The 20,956-nt window shown below is 35.5% G+C and overlaps 1 protein-coding gene across 1 annotated transcript in view; it reads left to right on the top strand.

The window, feature by feature from the left end:
- Ddx10 (DEAD-box helicase 10) overlaps window positions 1-20,956 on the top strand; it is a 147,362-nt gene that overhangs the window by 74,161 nt on the left and 52,245 nt on the right. The window contains exons 14-15 of the mRNA XM_021206835.2: window positions 13,391-13,510; window positions 16,224-16,385. Coding sequence (XP_021062494.1) covers window positions 13,391-13,510; window positions 16,224-16,385 — 282 coding nt within the window. The remainder of the gene's footprint in view (window positions 1-13,390; window positions 13,511-16,223; window positions 16,386-20,956) is intronic.

Raw genomic sequence — 20,956 nt, 5'->3', positions numbered from 1 at the left:
AAATGCAACTATATATTGGGTTAATAAAATTTTCTATAAATTCCAAAAAAAGTGTTATAATCATTGACATATTTCATTGAAGAGAATAAAATTATGAGCCCTGCTCACACAGAATGTAAGGATATTATACAAGTGCATTAATATAAAGGCAAGATCATTGGGGTGTCACCTTTTGGCCCTTTAGGCCATAGACAAGATGTATATAAACATCTAGTGGTTAAAGTGGTGTATTTCATTGCTTATGAATTGTTTCCATGTTAGGACCAAGCTGTACAGTATGTTGAAGCATAGTTTCTGTTTTGGCTGGATGTCACACAGGCGAATGAGAAGGTTTCCTAGCACTGAACTTGTCGTTTTACAAGATGTGCACTGTGGAAATCAGTTCTACCTTCTCCCCAGATTGTATTCATTAACATTTTCATGCAACTATTGATTGATTATATTGTATTTGCTTTTGCTAAATGTAACAAGAAGTATATCACATTCCTAGTTTAAATAGAAGTTTCATTTAATGTGTAATTTAGGAAGACGATAGTTTTCTATGTTTATTTGTTCTTAACAGTTTCATATTTTCGATTTTACAATAACATTAGTTTTTATTTCTCTAGAATTGTTTGTGAAGTGAGTTTTCAACCATAGAATATTTCCATTTATTTGATTTCCACATAATTAATGCTATTATCTAATTTTTAAAAAAAAACAAACTAGGCTCTCAGTTAGTTGTACTACTCATTTGTGCTTAAATGGAGAGAACTTCATGTTTGTTGGCAATGTTCTCTTACCATAGAAATGATTGTTTTATATTGGTGTTTCTTAGGTATAAACCTGTCACTGTGCTCCTGTTTTTCTTTTAGGAAAGTGATCACATATTTTGTATTAATGATGCATAACCAGCCTGCTCATTAATTTTTCTGTGGCTCAGCCTGATCATTAATTTTCCTAAGGCTATTGCCTATAGACTTTGCCTAATATACTAGACATTATTTGTGGAATGGGCAATAAAATCAATAACTAAGACTTTAAGACATATCTAGTTATTTTCTAGAATTTGATAAATCATTATATATTACTACTATGCCTTTGAAATAAGCTTATTATTTGCCATAGTATACTAGCGAACTCTACTGTAATTAATATTACTTACATTTAACAAATAAGCTATATTTATTTTCAATTCAGTGTTTTTTTTCTGAATTTTTCTTTTTAAAATAGTTGCATGTCTCAGAAAGTTGGACTTTAAGGAGAATATTAGTATTTCATAGGGGTTTTTTGGTGATATAATAAATGTGCATTGAGTTATAACTATAAATATAGTAATCAGCACAGTGATATTTTAGTAGTTTTAGATATTACCCTGTTTATGCTCTACAAAAATTTACTGACTGAGTGCATTGTAGCATATTTCAAATAGTAAAATGGCAGTATCTGAAATTGTAACAGAAAGTAGTCATAAAATATAACCGTTTATTGTTTATGAGCAGGTTTTATAAGTAATTAATAAATTGGCTTAAAATGCATGATACATGTTTTTATAAACAGCCAATCACCAAAACTGTATTTTTGTGATACTTAATACATTTAAGATTGCATATTTCTCATCATTTAAGAAAAATGAAGCAAGTCAAGTTGAATTTTATTTTCTCATTAGCAAATTACATCCTTTTAACATTCCTATGCACGTACTGATTGGTTGAATCTCACTTGTATTGTACAATAAGATTATATTATTGTGTGTTTGTATAATTTCAAGGGTTACTTTCTACTCATCCATATGTAATATTAAAATTAGATTATTCTTGAAAGTGTATGTGTGCGTGTGTGTTTTCCTGTATTCCTAAGTCCTGTTTTCCTTATTTTGTTGATGTAATCAGATCACTTGGGGGAAGAAGGAGTTTATTTAGTTTATTTTCTAGTTCATAGTCTGAAATTGAGAGATGTCAGAGTGGGAACCATGGAGGAATGAAGCTTTCTAGATCACACTCTTTGGCTAGCTCATAGACTCAAGTTTAGCTAGCTTTCCTGTTCAACCTGGGACCATCTCTCCAGGGATGGCATTGTTCACAGTGGGTGTTTATATCAGCTAAGATATGAGTCTGGGCTGTATCAAGTTGACCATTAATGCTGTCTAGAAGTCAGTCTCTCTGTCTGTCTGTCTGTCTGTCTGTCTGTCTGTCTGTCTGTCTCTCCATGTATGTGTGTGCACACATTCTGTATGTACATACGGGTACATACACTGTGTTTGTGCATGTGCACATTCTGTGTGTGTTGAGCCATCTTGCGGTCCCTCCACTGTATTTTTGAGACAGATCTCTGACAGAAACTTGAGTTCCATCATTTTCTGATAGACTGGCTGGCTAAGAAGACCTCAGGCATGCATGCACCCCCAGTCCTCCAAGTTTACATTTGTCTGGCTACTCAGATAGGCTAGACAAAGAATATGAAATGGTGACCTTTTCTTTATATCATAAATAAAATATAGCCTCATCTGCCTTTTTCTTTTTACTCTTTGGAGATGGGTATTAGAGATTGAACCTAAGGCTTTGTACACTCTAAGCAATCACTACCACAGATAGGACTACATCTCTAGCCCTTATTCGGTTAAAACTTTAGTAACTGTTATGTTTTATATGTATAGTATATAAATACATATGCATATATGCGTGAGTGGATGTATGTGTAAAAGTTAGAAGACAACCTTAAGTGTTGTCGTCTCCTATCTTTTTTGAAGCAGGGTTTCTAGCCCCATGTTCTTTCGCCTAGCTAGTTTGCTGGCTTCTAGACATTATCCTGTCTTGCTGTAGGTGCACTGGGTTACAGTTGACCGTTATTGCGTTAGAATTTTAGGTGGGGTCTGTGGATCTGAAATTGGCTCCTCATACTTGATGGCAGTGTTTTATCAACTAAGGCACCTCCCTAGCTCCTTTCTCTGATTTTTAATTTTACTTTTAATGGAAAGTGTATCTGCAGAATAATCTAGGGGGTAGATACATTTTTTATTTTTATTCTTTTATTTTCTTGTGAGTGTATTAGTATACATTTTTGGTGAGTATATCAGTATAAACATGCCAGTTTTTCATTTTAAAATTAATGAGATTTATGAATTGTTGAACTTTGTTTATGGCCCAAATCAGTTGTTACTATTATATATCCTTGAAGCTTCATAAATTTCAAGATATAGAGACTTCATTCTAATCTCTAGCAATTTAGGACATATCACCACACTGTCACATCATGATCTGTATCTTTTTCAAAGTATCTTTTTTTTTTTTTTTCCCAAGACAGGGTTTCTCTGTATAGCCCTGGCTGTCTTGAAACTCACTTTGTAGACCAGGCTGGCCTTGAACTCAGAAATCCGCTTGCCTCTGCCTCCCGAGTGCTGGGATTAAAGGCGTGTGCCACCACGCCTGGCGATCTGTATCTTTTTAATGCATTGAAAATTACCATAGGGCAGTGAACAGAATAAAAATGCAAAATGTTTTTGATAAGTAGTAATATAACATTCAATTTTCTAATTTAAATTAAGTTCTTTGTTATTAGGGTATGAAAAGCTCTCAAAATTTGAAATGACTCTTCAAACACAAGGTTAAAAGAAGAATAATCTCAGCCAGGCATGGTGGCACACGCCTTTAATCCCAGCACTCGGGAGGCAGAGGCAGGNGGATTTCTGAGTTCGAGGCCAGCCTGGTCTACANAGTGAGTTCCAGNACAGCCAGGGCTACACAGAGAAACCCTTTCTCGAAAAACAAAAACAAAAACAAAAAAAAAAAAGGAATAATCCCTTGGAATATGTTAATTTAATGATCACGGAAGGAAAAATATAATAACAAACAGTGAATTTGTTACTTAATGTGCACAGCTTCCCTCATTTACTTTTGATATCAGTCTTATAAATTATAAACCATAAGGAACAAACAGGTGGGCAATACCATATTTCAGAGAAAAAGTAAAGGTCTTTCACCCTTCCTGTACTGATGAGGAGGAGAAGAAGAAACAGGAAAGACTAGTTGATATTAGAGTTATCCTAGCATGGTTTTCGAAACAGGGTTTCTCTGTGTAGCCCTAGCTGTCCTGGGACTCACTCTGTAGACCAGGCTGGCCTCGAACTCAGAAATCCGCCTGCCTCTGCCTCCCAAGTGCTGGGATTAAAGGTGTGCACCACCACTTATTATACTGTGATTAATAATTTTTGTTATTTATTTCCTAAAATTCAAAATATAAGGGAAGGTGTGACAAAGCAATTAAAAATATGCTATGATCCTATCAGTTAGTACTTCTGGAGTTTTTTCTGTATATATACAAACATTCCTACACCCCTTCCCAATGCTTTTAAAATTACAGGCTGCATGTGATATTGTCATGGTAATTTTTGCTTTGTCATATTTTTACTTTATCATATTTACTTTCTGAAAATTTAAATAAGATTAGGAAAAACTTCTATGCTAATAAATAGAACTCTTTAGTGTCATAATTTAATACCCAATTATACTCTGTTACACCAGTAGAAATGTTTTATTAAGGCAAATTCTACTATAATGCCTTTGAAATCCTCTTTTCTTCCCCCTTTACCCCCACCCCCTCAAGATAAATGCAATGATTTCATGAGATTTTTAATTGGTGATTTTATTCAACCTAAAATTGGAAAAATTAAAATGTAACTCTTAATACAGCTGAACCCCAGCACCAACATGAGGCTCAGTTATGAATCTTTCACAATATTAGGGGACAAGGAAGAAAACTTTTTGGAAGACTTAACTATACTTACAGGTTTTAGTTCCTAACCTCAGTTTTTTGAGAGATTTTGTGTGTGTGTGTGTGTGTGTGTGTGTGTGTGTGTGTGTTTGTGTGTTCTTACTATTTTATGTAAACTTCCTGAAGTCAGTAGTCACTCCTGTTGGTGGTCTACTAGGATGGTGGTAATCAGTACCTCAGCAGCATTGTTTTAAGGAGACCAACCATTTGCTTAGTTTTTTATTCCAGTGTTTTGGCTTTGTTAGCTTTGCCTTCTGCTTTATTCTCCATGTACTTTATATCTAAATTCAGTAAGTTCTTAAAAACTGTGATAATAAATCAAAATATATGTCCTAAACCCTTCTAGCTTCTTAAATTTTTAACTATCTATTTGTATAATGTATATATTTAACACCATTAATTCAGTAACTGAGAGCAGGAACGTAAACATTGTCTTTGAATTGTACTTTTACTAAAACTCCTTTCTTTTTTTTTTTTTTTCCCGAGACAGGGTTTCTCTGTGTAGCCTGGCTGTCCTGGAACTCACTTTGTAGACCAGGCTGGCCTCGAACTCAGAAATCTGCCTGCCTCTGTCTCCCAAGTGCTAGGATTAAAGGCGTGCGCCACCATGCCCAGCTTAAAAGTCCTTTCTTTTCAGAGTGTAATTTACTCTTCCTCCAGAATGTTTCTAGAACTTATTTTCTTTCTGCCTCAGTTAAACCCTCTGTTGTCTTGCATATAGGGCAATAGGATAATTTGTAATTAGTTTTCTATGTACCATATTAGCTGCTGAAAACCTGGTAGCCAGCAGCTTAAAACAATAAGTGACATCTTGCTCCAAACTTGTATTTTGTGTCATGTTCTGGGTCAAACCCAGCTCTTCAGCGTGTTTTAAGGGCTTTGGTAATCTAGAATCATCTTGTGTGCATGATGTGGTTTATTACGTTCTACCTGTAATCTTCCTAAAGTTTGTGTGTGTGAAGAAAAACTCGTTTCTACTTAAGAATTCGAACCTTTAGCTAAACTTCCTCTTTCAAGTTTTTTAGATTTGAGCCTTACAATAAATAGTTCAAAATAACAAAGACAACTGCTTATGGACTGAAACTACTCAAAAGTAAGGCGTGGCACAGCTAACTTTTTTAAAAGTTAATTTTACATATTTGTTATAATAATGAAAAGGTATAGTAGGAAAGGTCTGGTGAATAGATGATTTGAGTTTTTGTTTTAATTCATATTCTATTCTTCCCCATTTCTAAAGGATTTTGAAATTGCTTTAAATTTTTAACTTTAAAAATTTCTATTAATTTTTAAAGAAAATTAATTAGACAAGACAGCTGGACGTTTAGTCCCAGCATTTGGGAGGCAGATACATGAGTTTGAGGCCAGCCTGGTCTACAACTCTGTAGTTCTAGTTCTAGGACAGCCAGGGCTACACAGAAAAACCCTGTCTTGAAAAACAAAACAAAGCCAGGATAAGTACAGTGTAGTCAGAACAGAAATGACTGACAGGATATATAAAATGCAGGTCACACAGTTTTCTGTCATCCTTAAATGTGGATCAATATTGACTCTTGACGTCTCCAATGTTAGAATGAAAAGAGTAAACCTTGTTGGTAAGAGATGCCATAGATTTAGAATTAACAAACCAAATTATGCGTATCATAGTGTAGTTTAAGATAGCTCAGTATGTTAGTAGAGAGTTAATTTCATTTTAATAGAAGTTCAATCAGTTTATCTTATTTGACTAAACTTGAGTATCTTGAAAATTAGTTTCAGATAAGTTTCTCATTAGGAATATTGTTATTTAATATTTTTATTTATTAATGACTCATCCAAATCTGTCAAACTAATAAATGGCTTAGATAATTTAAATATTTGGAATAAGCTGTCAACAATAATGATCAGTGGGTTCATTTATGTTCTAGTTTCCATTTTTGGACTTAGTACTTTTAGTATTATACCTAAAATATTAGTTATATAATAATAGAGAAGATATTTGGAAGGTAGATGGTAATTTTTGAATCCTATTAGTATCTGCTTATGATATTTTCAGTTTTCCATTATTGGCTTAATTGATTTTCTTGAACATTAGTACATAGTTTGGGAGTCTCTTGGGTTGGGGTATATTACATAATACGTGTAGGGCTGATACAGTGGTTTTACAGCACATCATAATCACAGAAGGAATTTTTTCCCACAATTTCTCTTCCCTCTTCTTCCTTTTGTGATTTTGATTTCCAGCTGTCTCCATTTATCATTGTAACTGTCTCAGTTCTACAGAGTCCTCCTTCGCCTGTTTATTTTGTTCTGATGTTTTGTCTCTTGGCTTTTATTGTGCTGGAAACTAATCAAGTTTCCTGTTCCTTACAGCTTTTTGTTTTTCATGTCTGTCTTTAATTACCATTATCCTTTCTTGAGCAACAGAAGAAAATTAGACTTGTCTTTGTCTTTGGTTCTAGTGTAGATGTTTAAAGGGCAGTAGTGGATCTTGAAAAATTCATTTAGTTTGGGATTTTAGTCAATATCATTTGCCTGTTTTGTTTAAAGATGGCAAATATGCAACCCCCCCAATTTTGCTAAAAGAATAGTTTTCCACTCATGTAATGCTCTCATATACACAAGAAAAATAGAAATATTTGTGCAAACAAACATGTTTTCTATTTTGGTGGATTCTCTATTGAATTGGCTCAAATACATATAGAAATCCTATGCTTGTCTCCAAGGAAGGTGGTAAGCATTAGTGTTTGTGATGTAGACTAAATTTCAAAGTTTGACTGCACAACTTTGGTGTCTGGTGTACTTTGTCAGTTTTAGGGTGATTTTAAAAGTTGTGGGAAACAACAGAAACATAATATAGCCAATTTGGGCATAAGTTAGAATTAAGATCAATATTGTCTACAAAGCAAAAATGTGTCAAGTTCTTTTTCTCTAAGTTGTTTCTGGCTGCCTGCCTTCTAATATGAAAAAGTTTATTAAAAATGGCAGGCTTAAAAATTGGATTTGTAAAACAAAATATCACTGGTTTCATAATTTTATCTATAAGCAAAACATTCTGAGATTTTTATCACTTTAGTGCTTTTTTCCCTTAGGAATATAGTTGGGGAACAGATACATGCATTTTACCAGAAAGACAGAATACTAAACAACCTAAAAAACTGTTCTGAAAAAATTCAGGTCCAGCCTGTGGGAACCCACTGCAAAGTGCTTTGAGAAAGAATCAAGTCAGGATTGTACAGAGGATAATTAATTGGGGACTTAGAAATAGAAATATGACTCTGTGTGTGTGTGTGTGTGTGTGTGTGTGTGTGTGTGTGTGTATGTGTATACACAGTGAACTTTACTGATGGTATACAAGAATAGGGCTCCCTAGGCTGCTCCTGTTATCATGGGGATCTGGGATGGAAATTGTGAGGGAAATGCTTAGTGTTGGGGGCCATTTTGGGACAGGAAACCCCAGCAACTGAGGGTCTCTCTCTTGTTGTCAGTGTCCTTGCTGGAGTGGGTGGTCCAGGGTTTCTTACTCCTTGGAGGCCATGAGGTCCACCACCCTGTTGCTGTAGCTGTATTCATTGTCACAACAGGAAATGAGCTTTACAAAGTTGTCATTGAGAGCAATGCCAGCCCCAGCATCAAAGGTGGANGAGTGGGAGTTGCTGTTGAAGTCACAGGAGACAACCTGGTCCTCAGTGTAGCCCAGGATGCCCTTTAGTGGGCCCTCAGATGCTTTCTTCACCACCTTCTTGATGTCATCGTACTTGGCAGGTTTCTCGAGGTGGCATGTCAGATCTACAACAGATACATTGGGGGTAGGAACACAAAATGCCATGCCAGTGAGCTTCCTGTTCAGCTCTGGGATGACCTTGCCCACAACATTTACAGTAACAGTGGATGCAGGGATGATGCTCTAGGCAGTCCCATGGCCATCACACCACAGCTTTCTAGAAGGACCATCCACAGTCTTCTGAGTGGCAGTGATGGCATGGACCATGGTCATGAGCCCTTCCATGATGCCAAAGTTGTCATGACTGGGTGGGGGTTCCTGCATCCCTGGGTCCGGAGGTAGGGGGTCCCAGTTATACCGGGTATTGGGGCAGATGTTGTGGGCTTACCTGAGATCCTGGAGTGACAGAGCTACTGGGAGTCAATGTTCCTCTAGGTATTGTAGGAGTGGTTGGGGAGACGGAGCCCTGAGTCCAAGTTCAATGAGAGATCTTGTCTCATAAAAATAAGTTGGAGAGCGATAGATGATAAGTCAACCTCTGACTTCCATATGTAGATTTCTTGATAAGCTCATCCTAATTACTACATATTTATGTGCATGTACAGATATGCAGAGACTCCTCCCCCCTTTTTGTCTCCCCCAACATGTGAGTGTGTGTGCACACACACAGAGCTATTTTTAAAAATGCCAACAATGGACGTAATAGGTATTTGTGGCTTTAATGAAGTAATGCACATCTTAGTGTTTTCCTCCTCCTTCTTCTTCTTCTTCTTCTTCTTCTTTTCTCTCTCTCTCTCTCTCTCTCTCTCTCTCTCTCTCTCTCTCTCTCTCTCTCTTTTTGTAAAAGGAAGTTATTCTTCTTGCATATTTATCTGAGTACTTTCTCTGCTTGTGATACAATAGTTAGTGTTCAGTAATTCTTAATATCATCTGTGAGAACAGGTTCTTAGAGGCCCAAGAGACCACCAACTTTGCACTACTGGACCCTGACTATATGCTCTGATAAAACTATAATTAGTATTTTAAAAAGTAGTCTTGCCCTTATTATGATGTTTACCTTGTCTAAAGATTGGGACCAACCTCTTGGACTGAAAACTTTTTTAAGCCCAAATATACCTTTTTTCTATTAAGTTGATTATCTCACTTGTTTGATACATCCAAAAAGCTAACCGACACAATGTCTTGTCTTGTATAGTCAGTTGTAATTTCTGGAGTGTTACAGGCAAGCCAGTAGTGATCCAGGATAATGTAAGCCTCTTCTCAGCCAGCTTGAAACTCTGTTGCTTTTTTTCAGTGATTTTTTTTTTTTAAATATGTTTTGTTTCATAAAGGGAACCTTTTTTTGAGAAGAGCAAACTGGAACAAGAATTATCACTTTTAGAAACTAAGAAACCATTCAATGGAAAAACCAAAAATATCTCCAGATTTTTCCTGGAATTCCAGTTCATTGGATTCATGAGCTAGACCTGTGTCACTGTACTGTACTGTTTCTCTTACTGACTTTTAGTGCAGTTTGGTTAGTTCTTAGTATTTGGAATATATGCTTTGACATTTTCTTCTGTTCATAGGCACTGAACTCTTGTATTATATTAATAATATTTTAAAATAAACAGCAAAGTTGCAACAACTATATTATTGGATGCAATACACCTACTCCTAGATTTTATAACTAACCATTTGCAAGGTTTCCCTTACCATGTTACCCTTTACTGAACACATTTCTCAGTACATTGCTAATGTCATTACATTTCTTGTATTTTCAGATTGCATGGTCTTGGAGTTCAGTATTTGTTGACAATACCTTTGGACGTATACATTTTCACATCATACAAGGAAGGAAGTGACAAATCAGAACTATAAACGTTCGATAGGTTTGCTCAAATATATCCTTGTGTAGCTCAAACTTTTATCAAAGAAGTAGAGAGTACCATCACCCTGAAAAGTTTGCTCACACCACTTCTTAATGATTTTAACTTATTAATTCATGGGTGTATGTTTATACTACAGTAAGTATATTAGCTACTGTGTTTGATTCCTTCTATTATTAAACAATGTTTGATGGCAGAAAATCAGCCAATCCAGAAACTTTAAGAGTTTATGTCACCAAGCTGGGCATTGGTGTGTACACCTTTGATCCTTGTATTGGGGAGGCAGAAGTAGGTGGACCTCTGTGAGTTCAAGGTCATCCTTGTCTACATAGTGAGTTCCAGGGCTGTTACACAGAGAAGCCCTGTCTAAAAACAAAAAGAAACAAACAAAAAAAGTTTATTTCACTATAAAACTCTTAAGATTTGAATTGTAAATGAAGAAAATATCTAATAAAAATTGTTAAAAAATAAACTCTAAAGAACTACTAAAAGTTAATAATGAAGTTACAAACTCTAGTGCTAGTTAGAGGAGATCTCTGACAGGGCTTTTCGAGGAAAAGTTGCATGGCAATTCTGAATGGGTTGATGGAAGGAGGAACTTGTTATTCTCCATGCTTGTAGGCCTTTACATTTAGTGTCTTAACATAGATAAGTGGATTGCCTTGCCACTCTAGTCCCTTTCAGTTTACGTTTTTTTCCTTGTTCTTTTTCCATCTGATTGCTCTCTGAAGTAATATAAGAAAATGAGAATGGTAATATTTACAAAGAAAGATACACACATATCTTAGAGGCAGTCACAGAGAGGCAGTCTGCAGGTGTAAGTTTTCACGCCACCAGCTGGAAACATCCACAGAGCCATAGGTAGGGTTGAAGAGTAGTTGTTTGTCCCAAAGAAAAAATAATTTGAAAAATGTTTTTGCATAGTAATATTGTGAGATAGATTGTAGTATATTAATGTTAACATCTATCTGATAAGCAGATCTTCTCATAAACCTTGTATGGATTAAATATTCTTGTAGCATATTTAAATATGTGCTGGGGTTTTTTTTGCCAGAAAAGTAATATAATCAAATATACAAATTGCCCATATCAAGAATGAGAACCATAAAAAGAAACATCAAAGTCAACACAACTTACTTGTACTTAAATCATAACTTTATTGTATACATTATATGTTACATAACTATATCAGCCATGAGTTTTTCTTGCTGTGACAAAAACCACATCCAAAAATGCGCATGCCAGCAAAAGCAATATGGAAAGGCGAAGGGTTATACCCTGTAGTCCAGAGAAGTTTCTTGAGGGCAGAAACTCAAAGCAGGAGCCTAGAAGTGGGAATAGAAACAGAGGCCATGGAAGGAACACTGCTTACTAGCTTTTCATGGCTTGCTTATTGCTTACTTGTCTTGCTTTCTTAGAACACTCAGGACCACCAGCCCAGGGGCGGTGATACCCACAGTGAGCTTGATTTTCACCTCTCAGTTATGAATCAACAAAGTGTATCACAGACTTTTCTGTAGGACAATCTTATAGAGACATTTTTTTCAATTGAAGGATCCTCTTCTCAAATGATTGTAGCTTATGTAACATTGATATAAAACTATCCAAGATATTAACAAACATGAAAAATTATCTAAAAACATTTTAACAACATAAACTGTCTTAATAATTTGGTTGTTTTTAATTTAGTGTGTTAAATTCTAATTTATTCAGCATTGACAATGTCTACTTAAAATAGTTTGTTCATGCCTAATATCATAATGTAATAGTTGTGCATCTTCCCAAAACTTATGATGATTCTTGTTTATTTCCTCTTTTTTGTCTTTGTTGAATAATTCACTGTAGTACAGAATTAAAAGCTAGGAAGGCCACAGTTTAGTATGCTGTGAAATTAGCCTGTATCCACTTGACATGAACCTGTCATGTAGTATGTTTTAGTTTATTTATTGTTTATTCTTTTCACAGTCTAGATGTGATGGTACTAGTTAGATGGTACTAGGTGCTATTAGTATCCTCCATTTATAGAGGTTTGTTAATCTTCACAAAGTTTATAATTGCAGAGTTTACCTCAAATTTGCTTGACCTAGTATGCCCAAGACTTCTTTAAATTATTTTTATTATTTTAAACTGTGAACTTATGTATCTGTGTGTCGGCAAACACAAGGATGTGCTAGTACCCTTGGAGGTCAGAGCTGAAGATAGAGGGAGTTGTGAACTTTTAAACATGGGTGTTAGGACTGAACTCTGGTCCCTTAGAAGAGTAATACTTATTCTTAACTGTTGAGCAATCTCTCCAGTTCTATACTAAAACCTACTTATTCTGTTCATTCATGTAATAGAAGCTGCATTGTTTTAGCCAAGTACTGCTAATTGCTAGTGGGGAATTATCCAGCATTTCAAAGCATGAGTTATTCCCTGGCACTCACTGTAGAAGCCATGCTGTGATCTTTCTTAGTTCTTTCCTCAGTAGCTCATTCAATTGTTTATTTAGGATAAGTAAGAAGTGGCTTTGGATTTTTACTATTATGCTGTGGTGGTCTCAGAGCATTAGTTTTATTCCAGTCAATGTACTCGGTTAAGTACTGTTAATTCAGCTTGTCTTTAGACTCAATTTAATTGTCATAGGATATTTTCCAGCATTTTTATAGTAAATTTCTATAGTTGACTGAAGAATGTTGAGTTGCAAACACTGTTTTAGTCATTGTGCTCTATGTTTACATTTTCCTAGTCTACACTTAAGTTTGCACTTGGTAATATAATAATGTTTGTTTTACCTGGGAAACAGATTTGCCTTATGACTGTTTATTGCTTTATCTCATTGTCTTTGGTGTAGCAGCATTTTAAATAGTACAATTTTAGCAATAGAGCAAAATGAAAGGTTTTGTCTAATGCCTGTCATATTCACATTTAAAGCCCCTTTAGCCTTGAGGTGGCTGTTAGTTAAAATGCCATATAACTCAGTTTCTGGACAGTGTTTTAGGTACTTGTAATTACCGTGAGAATAGAAAGTATAGTCATTTTGAATTTTTTTTTTATCTTGCAGCAACTTTTCTGATTTTTTTCCTTTACACAGAAAAAAGAACCTTCTAAATCCAGTGTCAAGAAAAAATTAACCAAAGTTGCAGAAGCAAAAAAAGTAATAAAAAGAAGTTTTAAAGTGAACAAGAAAATAACATTTACTGATGAAGGGGAGGTAAGATTCTATAAATATATTATTTCTGAGCTATATCTCAGGGATTATGGAGATTGGCTTTCATGCTGCTTGACAATTCATTATTAAAAAAATAAATAAATGTCCCTAGAGCACACTGCCCACTTCCTGTTCCTGTTCCTGTAAGCCTTTCGTCAGCTGTGTGGCTGTGGACAAGGATTTCTTATGTAATAAACTGAAGTCCTTCTTGGTGATACCTGCAGTGAAATGATGTTAAATTCCATTCTTTATTGAAAAGATTTTCTCATCAATATTCATCAGCGTGTTCTCTGGGAACAACCACAAGAATACTAACACAGCTACTTCCCAGAACTTCTTTAACATGACTCTGTAAGCTGCCTGATTTGCACTTCCTCAGATATATATGCTGTGTTTGCATGTTCATTGCTCAGCAGGCTCATGGGGGGCATTCTCTGCCTTTTGGAAATTTCAGACTTAAGTGCTTTCCTTTCATTTTGCCGTTATCTGAGCTTTATTGTAAATACATACTTCCATCATATTTCTCAGAAGTCATTATTTTAATAATTACTGTTTTCATATGAGCAATAAAAGTTACAATAAATTACATCAAATAAATTACCCAAAGAATGAAAACTAATTCCTTGATAGAACAAGGTCTGTAGAATTTTTCTCTCATGACCTTATTCTCACCAGCCTCCACGTTCCCTGACCATTCTGTGATATATCACACACACTACCATTATAATCTCATGACTTTCATCCTTCCTTATCCATTTATTTTTACAGAAATTGTTATGTAAATTCACATTCTTATTTCATTATTATAACTTTCTTTGCATTTCTCCACAAAGAAAGATACTTTGTTCACTATTTGGATTCCTAGTATGATGCATAGTATCTAACATGTCCTCCTAACACGGTGTTATTCCAGTAACATAATCTGTTACTCCAAAAAATGAGTTTTCCATATTGATGTAAAAAAATCCTGCCATACACTTCACCATCATGGCTGTGTTGTTGATATTTGCTGTATGTATGCAATGGAGTATGCTTCTTTTTCATTTTGAAGTCAAAGAACTTGGTTTTATTGGGGGTATAGGAAGGAGCTGAAAAATAACAAAACATAAGGTATTTCAGAGTTGCTAGAAGTGGAAGATGAAGCCAATATAAATGAAAAATTTGTTATAAAATTACCCTAGAGAAGTGAGCTGGAGGAGAATGCAGTCCTGTCTAGTGCCCTGTAAAATGAGTGCTCTTACTCTAATGAGCTTAGTGTGCTACAGAGTTCAGCTGCACAGATTATAGTAATTAGCTTCAGGATAATTATAAATCTCTTAACTGTATAATATTGCAAATGCGTTCTTGTTGCTAAGAGGAGCTGTTTGTGGCTGTGCATGATACTGAAACTTCTGAACCTCCAAAAGATGGGCCGCTATTTATTTAACCCACAGAAGGGTATACTATATTAATTTACCTCTGTGAATCAAGTGGGGTGAGAAGTTTGAGCAATTCCTGTTATCTGTTCATCACCATGGATCCCTTTTATAGCTATGGAGCTCAGTGGTTACTGATATAATTTGTCAGTGCAGTTACTTTTGCCACCACCATTGTCTATCAAAAGAATAAGATTGTGTGCATCTCACCATGTAGAATGGCTTGGGGTAGCAAGATGTGTGAGTACTTGTGAGATGTTTATCTGAAAATTTCTGTTTGCTAGAAGATTAATTAGCATACTTTCAAGTCAGAGATACAGATTTTAAATCCTTTGGAGACCAGCTATTAAGTTAGAGCATGAGAACTATTTGCCTAAATTGTTCAGAGCTTATACTTTTATAGTGTGAGACAACAGAAATTATTAAGCTGCCTCTTAGGTCTGCAAGGGACACAGGTATCCAAGAGAATAATACATTTATATAGAATGACACACTAAACCAGGGAAATAGCCAGCACACTCAGCCAGCTCTGCTGTTGGATTCATCTGCTTGTCACTTTGTTCCTATCCATAAGTTATCCTATCAGGAGCAGTCCATGAAACCCAAGCCAACTCTCTCCTTTATAGTTATTTTATTCTGTGTAATACTAGCTGACATGGGACCCATTGACCAGTTGTAATTATTGCATACTGTTATGGGCTCTGAAGATGAATAAGTGATACAGATAGATAACCATAAGATACTAGATTTAGCAAAACAGGAATGTAAACCAGCACTTTTTTTATTTTTATTTTTATTTTTATTTATTTTCTTTTTAAATGTTTTTTTATTAGATATTTTCTCTATTTACATTTCAAATGCTATCCCAAAAGTTCCCTATACCCTCCTCCTGCCCCTGCTCCCCTACCCACCCACTCCCACTTCTTGAAACCAGCACATTTTGATGAGCTGTGTTAGAGGATATACAAGGCACTTGAGTGTAGCTTAAAGGCGATTGATAAATTGTCACGTGGGGGTCGGCTCCACACGGATGATTTTGAGCTTAGTTATATGGAGAACAGAATATTAATACAGTTTTGGGAAGTGTTTTTATTATGTAATCACCGTGAGTAAATAACTTTGTGAGGTAGTCTTTAATTATGATTTCACAGTATAATAGCAGTATTACCTTGGCTGTGAGGGTCTTTTCTATGACATCTTACTTTAATTATGAAGTTTATGAGAGTGTTTAAGAAATAACTCATTGTAGAGTTGCTGAAGACATGCCCTTCATCTTACTCTTTGCCCTTTTCTGTCTTTAGTTGGTTCAGCAGTGGCCACAGATTCAGAAATGTGCTACAAAAGATGTGGAGGAAGAAGATGACACTGGTGGTATCAACCTAGACAAAGCAAAGGAAAGGCTTCAGGAAGAGGACAAATTTGACAAAGAAGAATACAGGAAGAAAATTAAGGCAAAGCACCGGGTAAGCTTTTTAGAAGTGCACTGATGACATTACTTTGATCCCTGCTTTCACTGACACTTCTTTTGTGACTGGTTAGGCACTGCATTTGTTCCTGTTGCTCTTCTGCTGGAGATTGTAAAATAATGATTTGCTACTGAAATATGCTTTTGGTTAAGTGTTTTACAGTTAGTTACAGTTTGTATGCCAGTTAATAGTGGTTACCTAAGGTTATATTATATGGTTATGTTGTAACCCTTTTGGTTGTAGATGCACTCACTGAATGATGTGTGACAACAATGAGACCATTGACACCCGATTGTGTTTGAAATTCTTATTTTGGGATAATTGATGTTTCACTTGTAATTATAGGAATACAGATGAGAGATCCCACATTCTCCATTTCTAGAATTTTGTCATCAGAATGTTTTATAATTGAAATTATACAATCCTTTTTCATTCAGCATTATATTCTAGAAATTCATCAGATTGATGTATATCAAAACATTTTCTTAAAAAACTTAAAAGTTTGCATGAATGTTTGTATAAATTCCACATGTGTGAGTAGTTCCAGAAAAAGCCAGAAGGCCTCTGATATTCTGGAGTTAAGTAACAGACAGTTGTGAGCTGCCTTGTCGGTGCTTGCAACCAAATTTGAGACCTCTGAAAGTAGCAAGCGCTCTTAACTATTGAGCTATCATCAATCCTCCTTTTTGTATTTTTAATAACAAGTAGTTGTCTCTTGCCTGCAATTGGAAGTGATTCCTGCTTCTGTCTCCTCCATGCTGGAATTACAAATGTGTGCTACCACACCTGTCTAGAAGAATGTGGCTTGTTTTCATCTTACATAAAAGGTAGCCTACTGTCTCTGTATATGCTGTGTTCCATACTTTTTTCACTTTCTTTTGAGCTTTTTGGGTAATTTTTTTCTGTACTTTTGAAATATAGCACACATTTTACATTATTTCAGCTAGAATAGAACAGTTCTGGGTTGGCAAAGTTGAGCAAGATACAGCTAGAGCTTTACATCCTACTGTAGAAGCTGGTACCTCTGTAATGAATAGAATTAATCTTAAAAACAAACAAACAAAAAACCTAAATCTCATGTTTTAGTTGTATTCTATAGAGGGTGCTCCATGACATCCTTTCCAAACAGAAGCATGGAAATTGCCATCCTACTGTCTCAGCATTATGATAAAACTAGAATGGTCATTTTCTAAAGCAGAATTTATGACTATACGGAACATGACTGGTTTCTCAGTAGTATTTTCAATGGTAAAATTATCTTATGTGCATACATTTTGTATTTTAGAAAATGTGTTCATTTTGAGCACTTTGGATTTAGTGTTTAATCCAATAGCATGCCTAAGGCACTATATAGATTTTTCTCAGTATTGTGGAGACTATTTCTGCTTAGAAAACACAGAAATAGTTTCTTAACTGGTGCATTTTAATGTTTGACTGAGAGAGTACTTGGCAATAAATGGAAGATATGTTATCTTAAATATGCGTTGCTTTGTCTAATTGGAAACAGCAATCACTGTTTGGCTTTAGTTTCCTTATCTGAAAAATGAGAAGACATTTAGTTAATTTCTGATGACAAGCACAATTTTCTAGATTTTTAGATTTAGTTGAGCCTCTAAATTGGATAATAGAATTTAGATTTGTAATTTTTCTCTTTCTGGCAAATCAGGTTACTTGCTACATGGTGATTGCTTCCTTCTTAGTCTCCCATATTTTAGGAGCCACTCAAATCTATTGTTAAAATCATGTTCCTTCTAAGTCTGAACACGTTATTTTGTTTTAATTAATTATTGATTTTTGAGCTAGTATTTTTACTTTATATAATTTAGTATATTTCTACAATGTCAGTTTTATTCTTCTAGCATAAGATTTTGACTTTGTTTTGCCATTATGTCTCCATTGAGGCTGTCACTGAAGTTAATTCTGTGGTAATATTGAGAAGAATTTTTATCTCACTAAAATTTTAAAAATATTAACTTTAAGGTCTGTGGCTAAACTTTAGCTCATAAAGACAGGAAAAAGATGGAGAAACTTTTGATGGAAAAATAGAAATGTGGATTTACAAAATGTTGTCTTGTAGCTGGGCACATTCATTACAGTGATGAACTCATGGCCTATTAGTACAGGGGCTGCATGGGCCTGGCCATTGGTTGTGGTGGAACTCACAGGATCTACTCTTACTGCTAAACTATTGACAGGTTCTGGGAGATGAGTAATTCTTGTCTTCAGTTGTGTACCCAGCAGTGAACACAGCAGACGCAAATGGAGGTCCTAAACCCAGGACCACACAGAAGACCATGTTAAACTCAGTAGGTCATACATGAAACCAAAAGTCATATGTGAAACATGTTTATAGACAAAGGTTACTACCGTGTGGGAGTCAGATGAGAGAATGTGGATGTGAGAGTAGTCAGCGTGCGTTATACTCAAGTATGAAACTATCAACAAAAGTAATTAAAAAGGAGGTAAAGAAATTATACAATGGGGCTAGAGAGATGGCTCAGCAGTTAAGAACACTGGCTGCTCTTCCAGAGCTCCTGAGTTCTATTTCCAGACATCACATGGTGGCTCACAACCATCTATAAAGGGATATGATGCCTTCTTCTGGCATGTAGATGTACATGCAGACAGAACAACTCAATACTTTTTTAAAAAATTATGCAGTAAGATTTAAAATATAACAAGTTTTTCGGACAGTTATACATAAATGATAATATTAAATGTACTTGCATCGATGACTCACTAGATACTGATTTGTATTAAGGAAGTACAGATACACACAGGCTGTATAATTGTCTTTCCTATTTGGAATCAGCTCTGAACAGTCACATTATTTTCATAAAAAGAATGACTGAAGCTATACATAGGTGTAGAGTAAATCAAGGACTTTTGTTACACTCTTTCTCATGTTCTCTTGTTCTTTCTCATGAGTAAAAACTGAAAGGAAAACCACAATGAGTATAGGATGATATGGAATAAAGTGTATGAGGGAGGAAGAAACATGAAAATGGTCATGTGCTTCCACTTTTGCCTTATTTATAGAGGTCATGTGTGGGTTTCATAAGTTTCAGTATTTCTAAAGGCATGCTTAAAATATTTTAGGATGATAATTTCAGGTTAAAAGATAATTATTTAAGTGAGTTCAATCTTAATGATTCAGTTTGGCAGTAGTGCTTCCTGTTTAGAATTAATGGTTTCTGTTGGAGATTGGAGAGATACTCAATAGTTAGCACACTTGCAGAGAGTGAATTTGATTCCCAGCATCTACTTAGTGGCTCACAACAATAGCAACTCCTGTTCCAAAATATTGGATGCCCTCTTGGGCACTAGACATGCACATGGTGCAGAACAGAATTCTCAGCTATCACATAGAACCAGAGGGGGCATCTGCTATCACTTCAGTATTACAGTCCTCACCTTTTTGGGTGTAGGAGGAGGGAGAACCTGGTGCAATGAGAGTATGTTCCAGAGAGATATGAAAATTTTATGACGATAACTCCTGTTCTCTAAGAACAAAAATCCAGTAAGTCTGTACCCCTCTCAACCCATAGGACCAAGGTTCTTGAATGTATCTGTATTCCAAGGTGTACCAAATTGTCAGGATTGCTTGATAAATATTAAAATGGTTTGTGCTCCCATCATGAGGTGAAAACAATATTTCTAAATGAAAAAAGACTGGCCTGATTGCTGACCAATTTCATATTTCATGGCACTTTCATTTTCCTTCCTCCCTCCATTCCATCCCTTCCCCTCCCATTCCCTTCCCCTCCCCTTCTCCTCCCTCTTCCTCTCCCTTTCCCCTCCCTCTTCCCTTCCCCTTCCTTCCCTCCTTCTTTCCCTCCCCTTCCTTCCCTCCCTCATTCCCGCACCTCCTTTCCCTTCCCTTCCCTTCCCTCCTTTCCCTTCCCTTCCCCTCCCCTCCCTCCCCTCTTTTTTGAGGGGGGTGAGTCCCAAAATTTCTAAGGTGTCAAAGAAGGATAATAGGTATAAAGAGAGTATTTTGTACCTTGAAATTTGATTTTCTGTTTTCTTCTTCTTTGTGAATTTTGACTTTATTATTGAATTTCATGCTTTCCTTTTATTTAATCATTTGTAGTGTGGCAGAACCAAAGATAAAATTCTGTCTTTTTGCATGGTATAAAATTGTTTCTTGGTATCATATGGTCTCAAAAATGAAATTTGAAAAAGGAACTGAATTAAGGGAGACCTCAGTTATTGAGCATAATGATCAGGTACCATTTGTACCTACTCTATTCTTTTGTCTTTGTTTCATCTCAGACTCTTAAATAACAGAGAAAAAGGAACTTCTCAGTATCCATTTCCAGTAATCCTGGATTACTATAATTCTCCTTCCCGTTCTGCTTTTCTGTTTGAAGGGCATTTTCTCTTTTGTGAAGGCTAATAGCTTTTTATGATAGAGGAGCTCCAGGAGAGAATAGGAGGATATGAGTGCTATAAAAAGATAAAATTTCTAATGATTTTTAAACTGTTTTCCCTTTGTTTCACTCAAATATTGAAAGATAGTTGCTCTTTAATTCACCCCTCCTCCAAAGATGCAGAAACTTTTATGT

Source organism: Mus pahari, chromosome 10, assembly GCF_900095145.1.
Source record: "Mus pahari chromosome 10, PAHARI_EIJ_v1.1, whole genome shotgun sequence".
Lineage (NCBI taxonomy): Eukaryota > Metazoa > Chordata > Mammalia > Rodentia > Muridae > Mus > Mus pahari.
The sequence above is the reverse complement of the archived record's forward strand: the minus strand, read 5'-3'. Positions and strand labels throughout refer to the sequence as shown.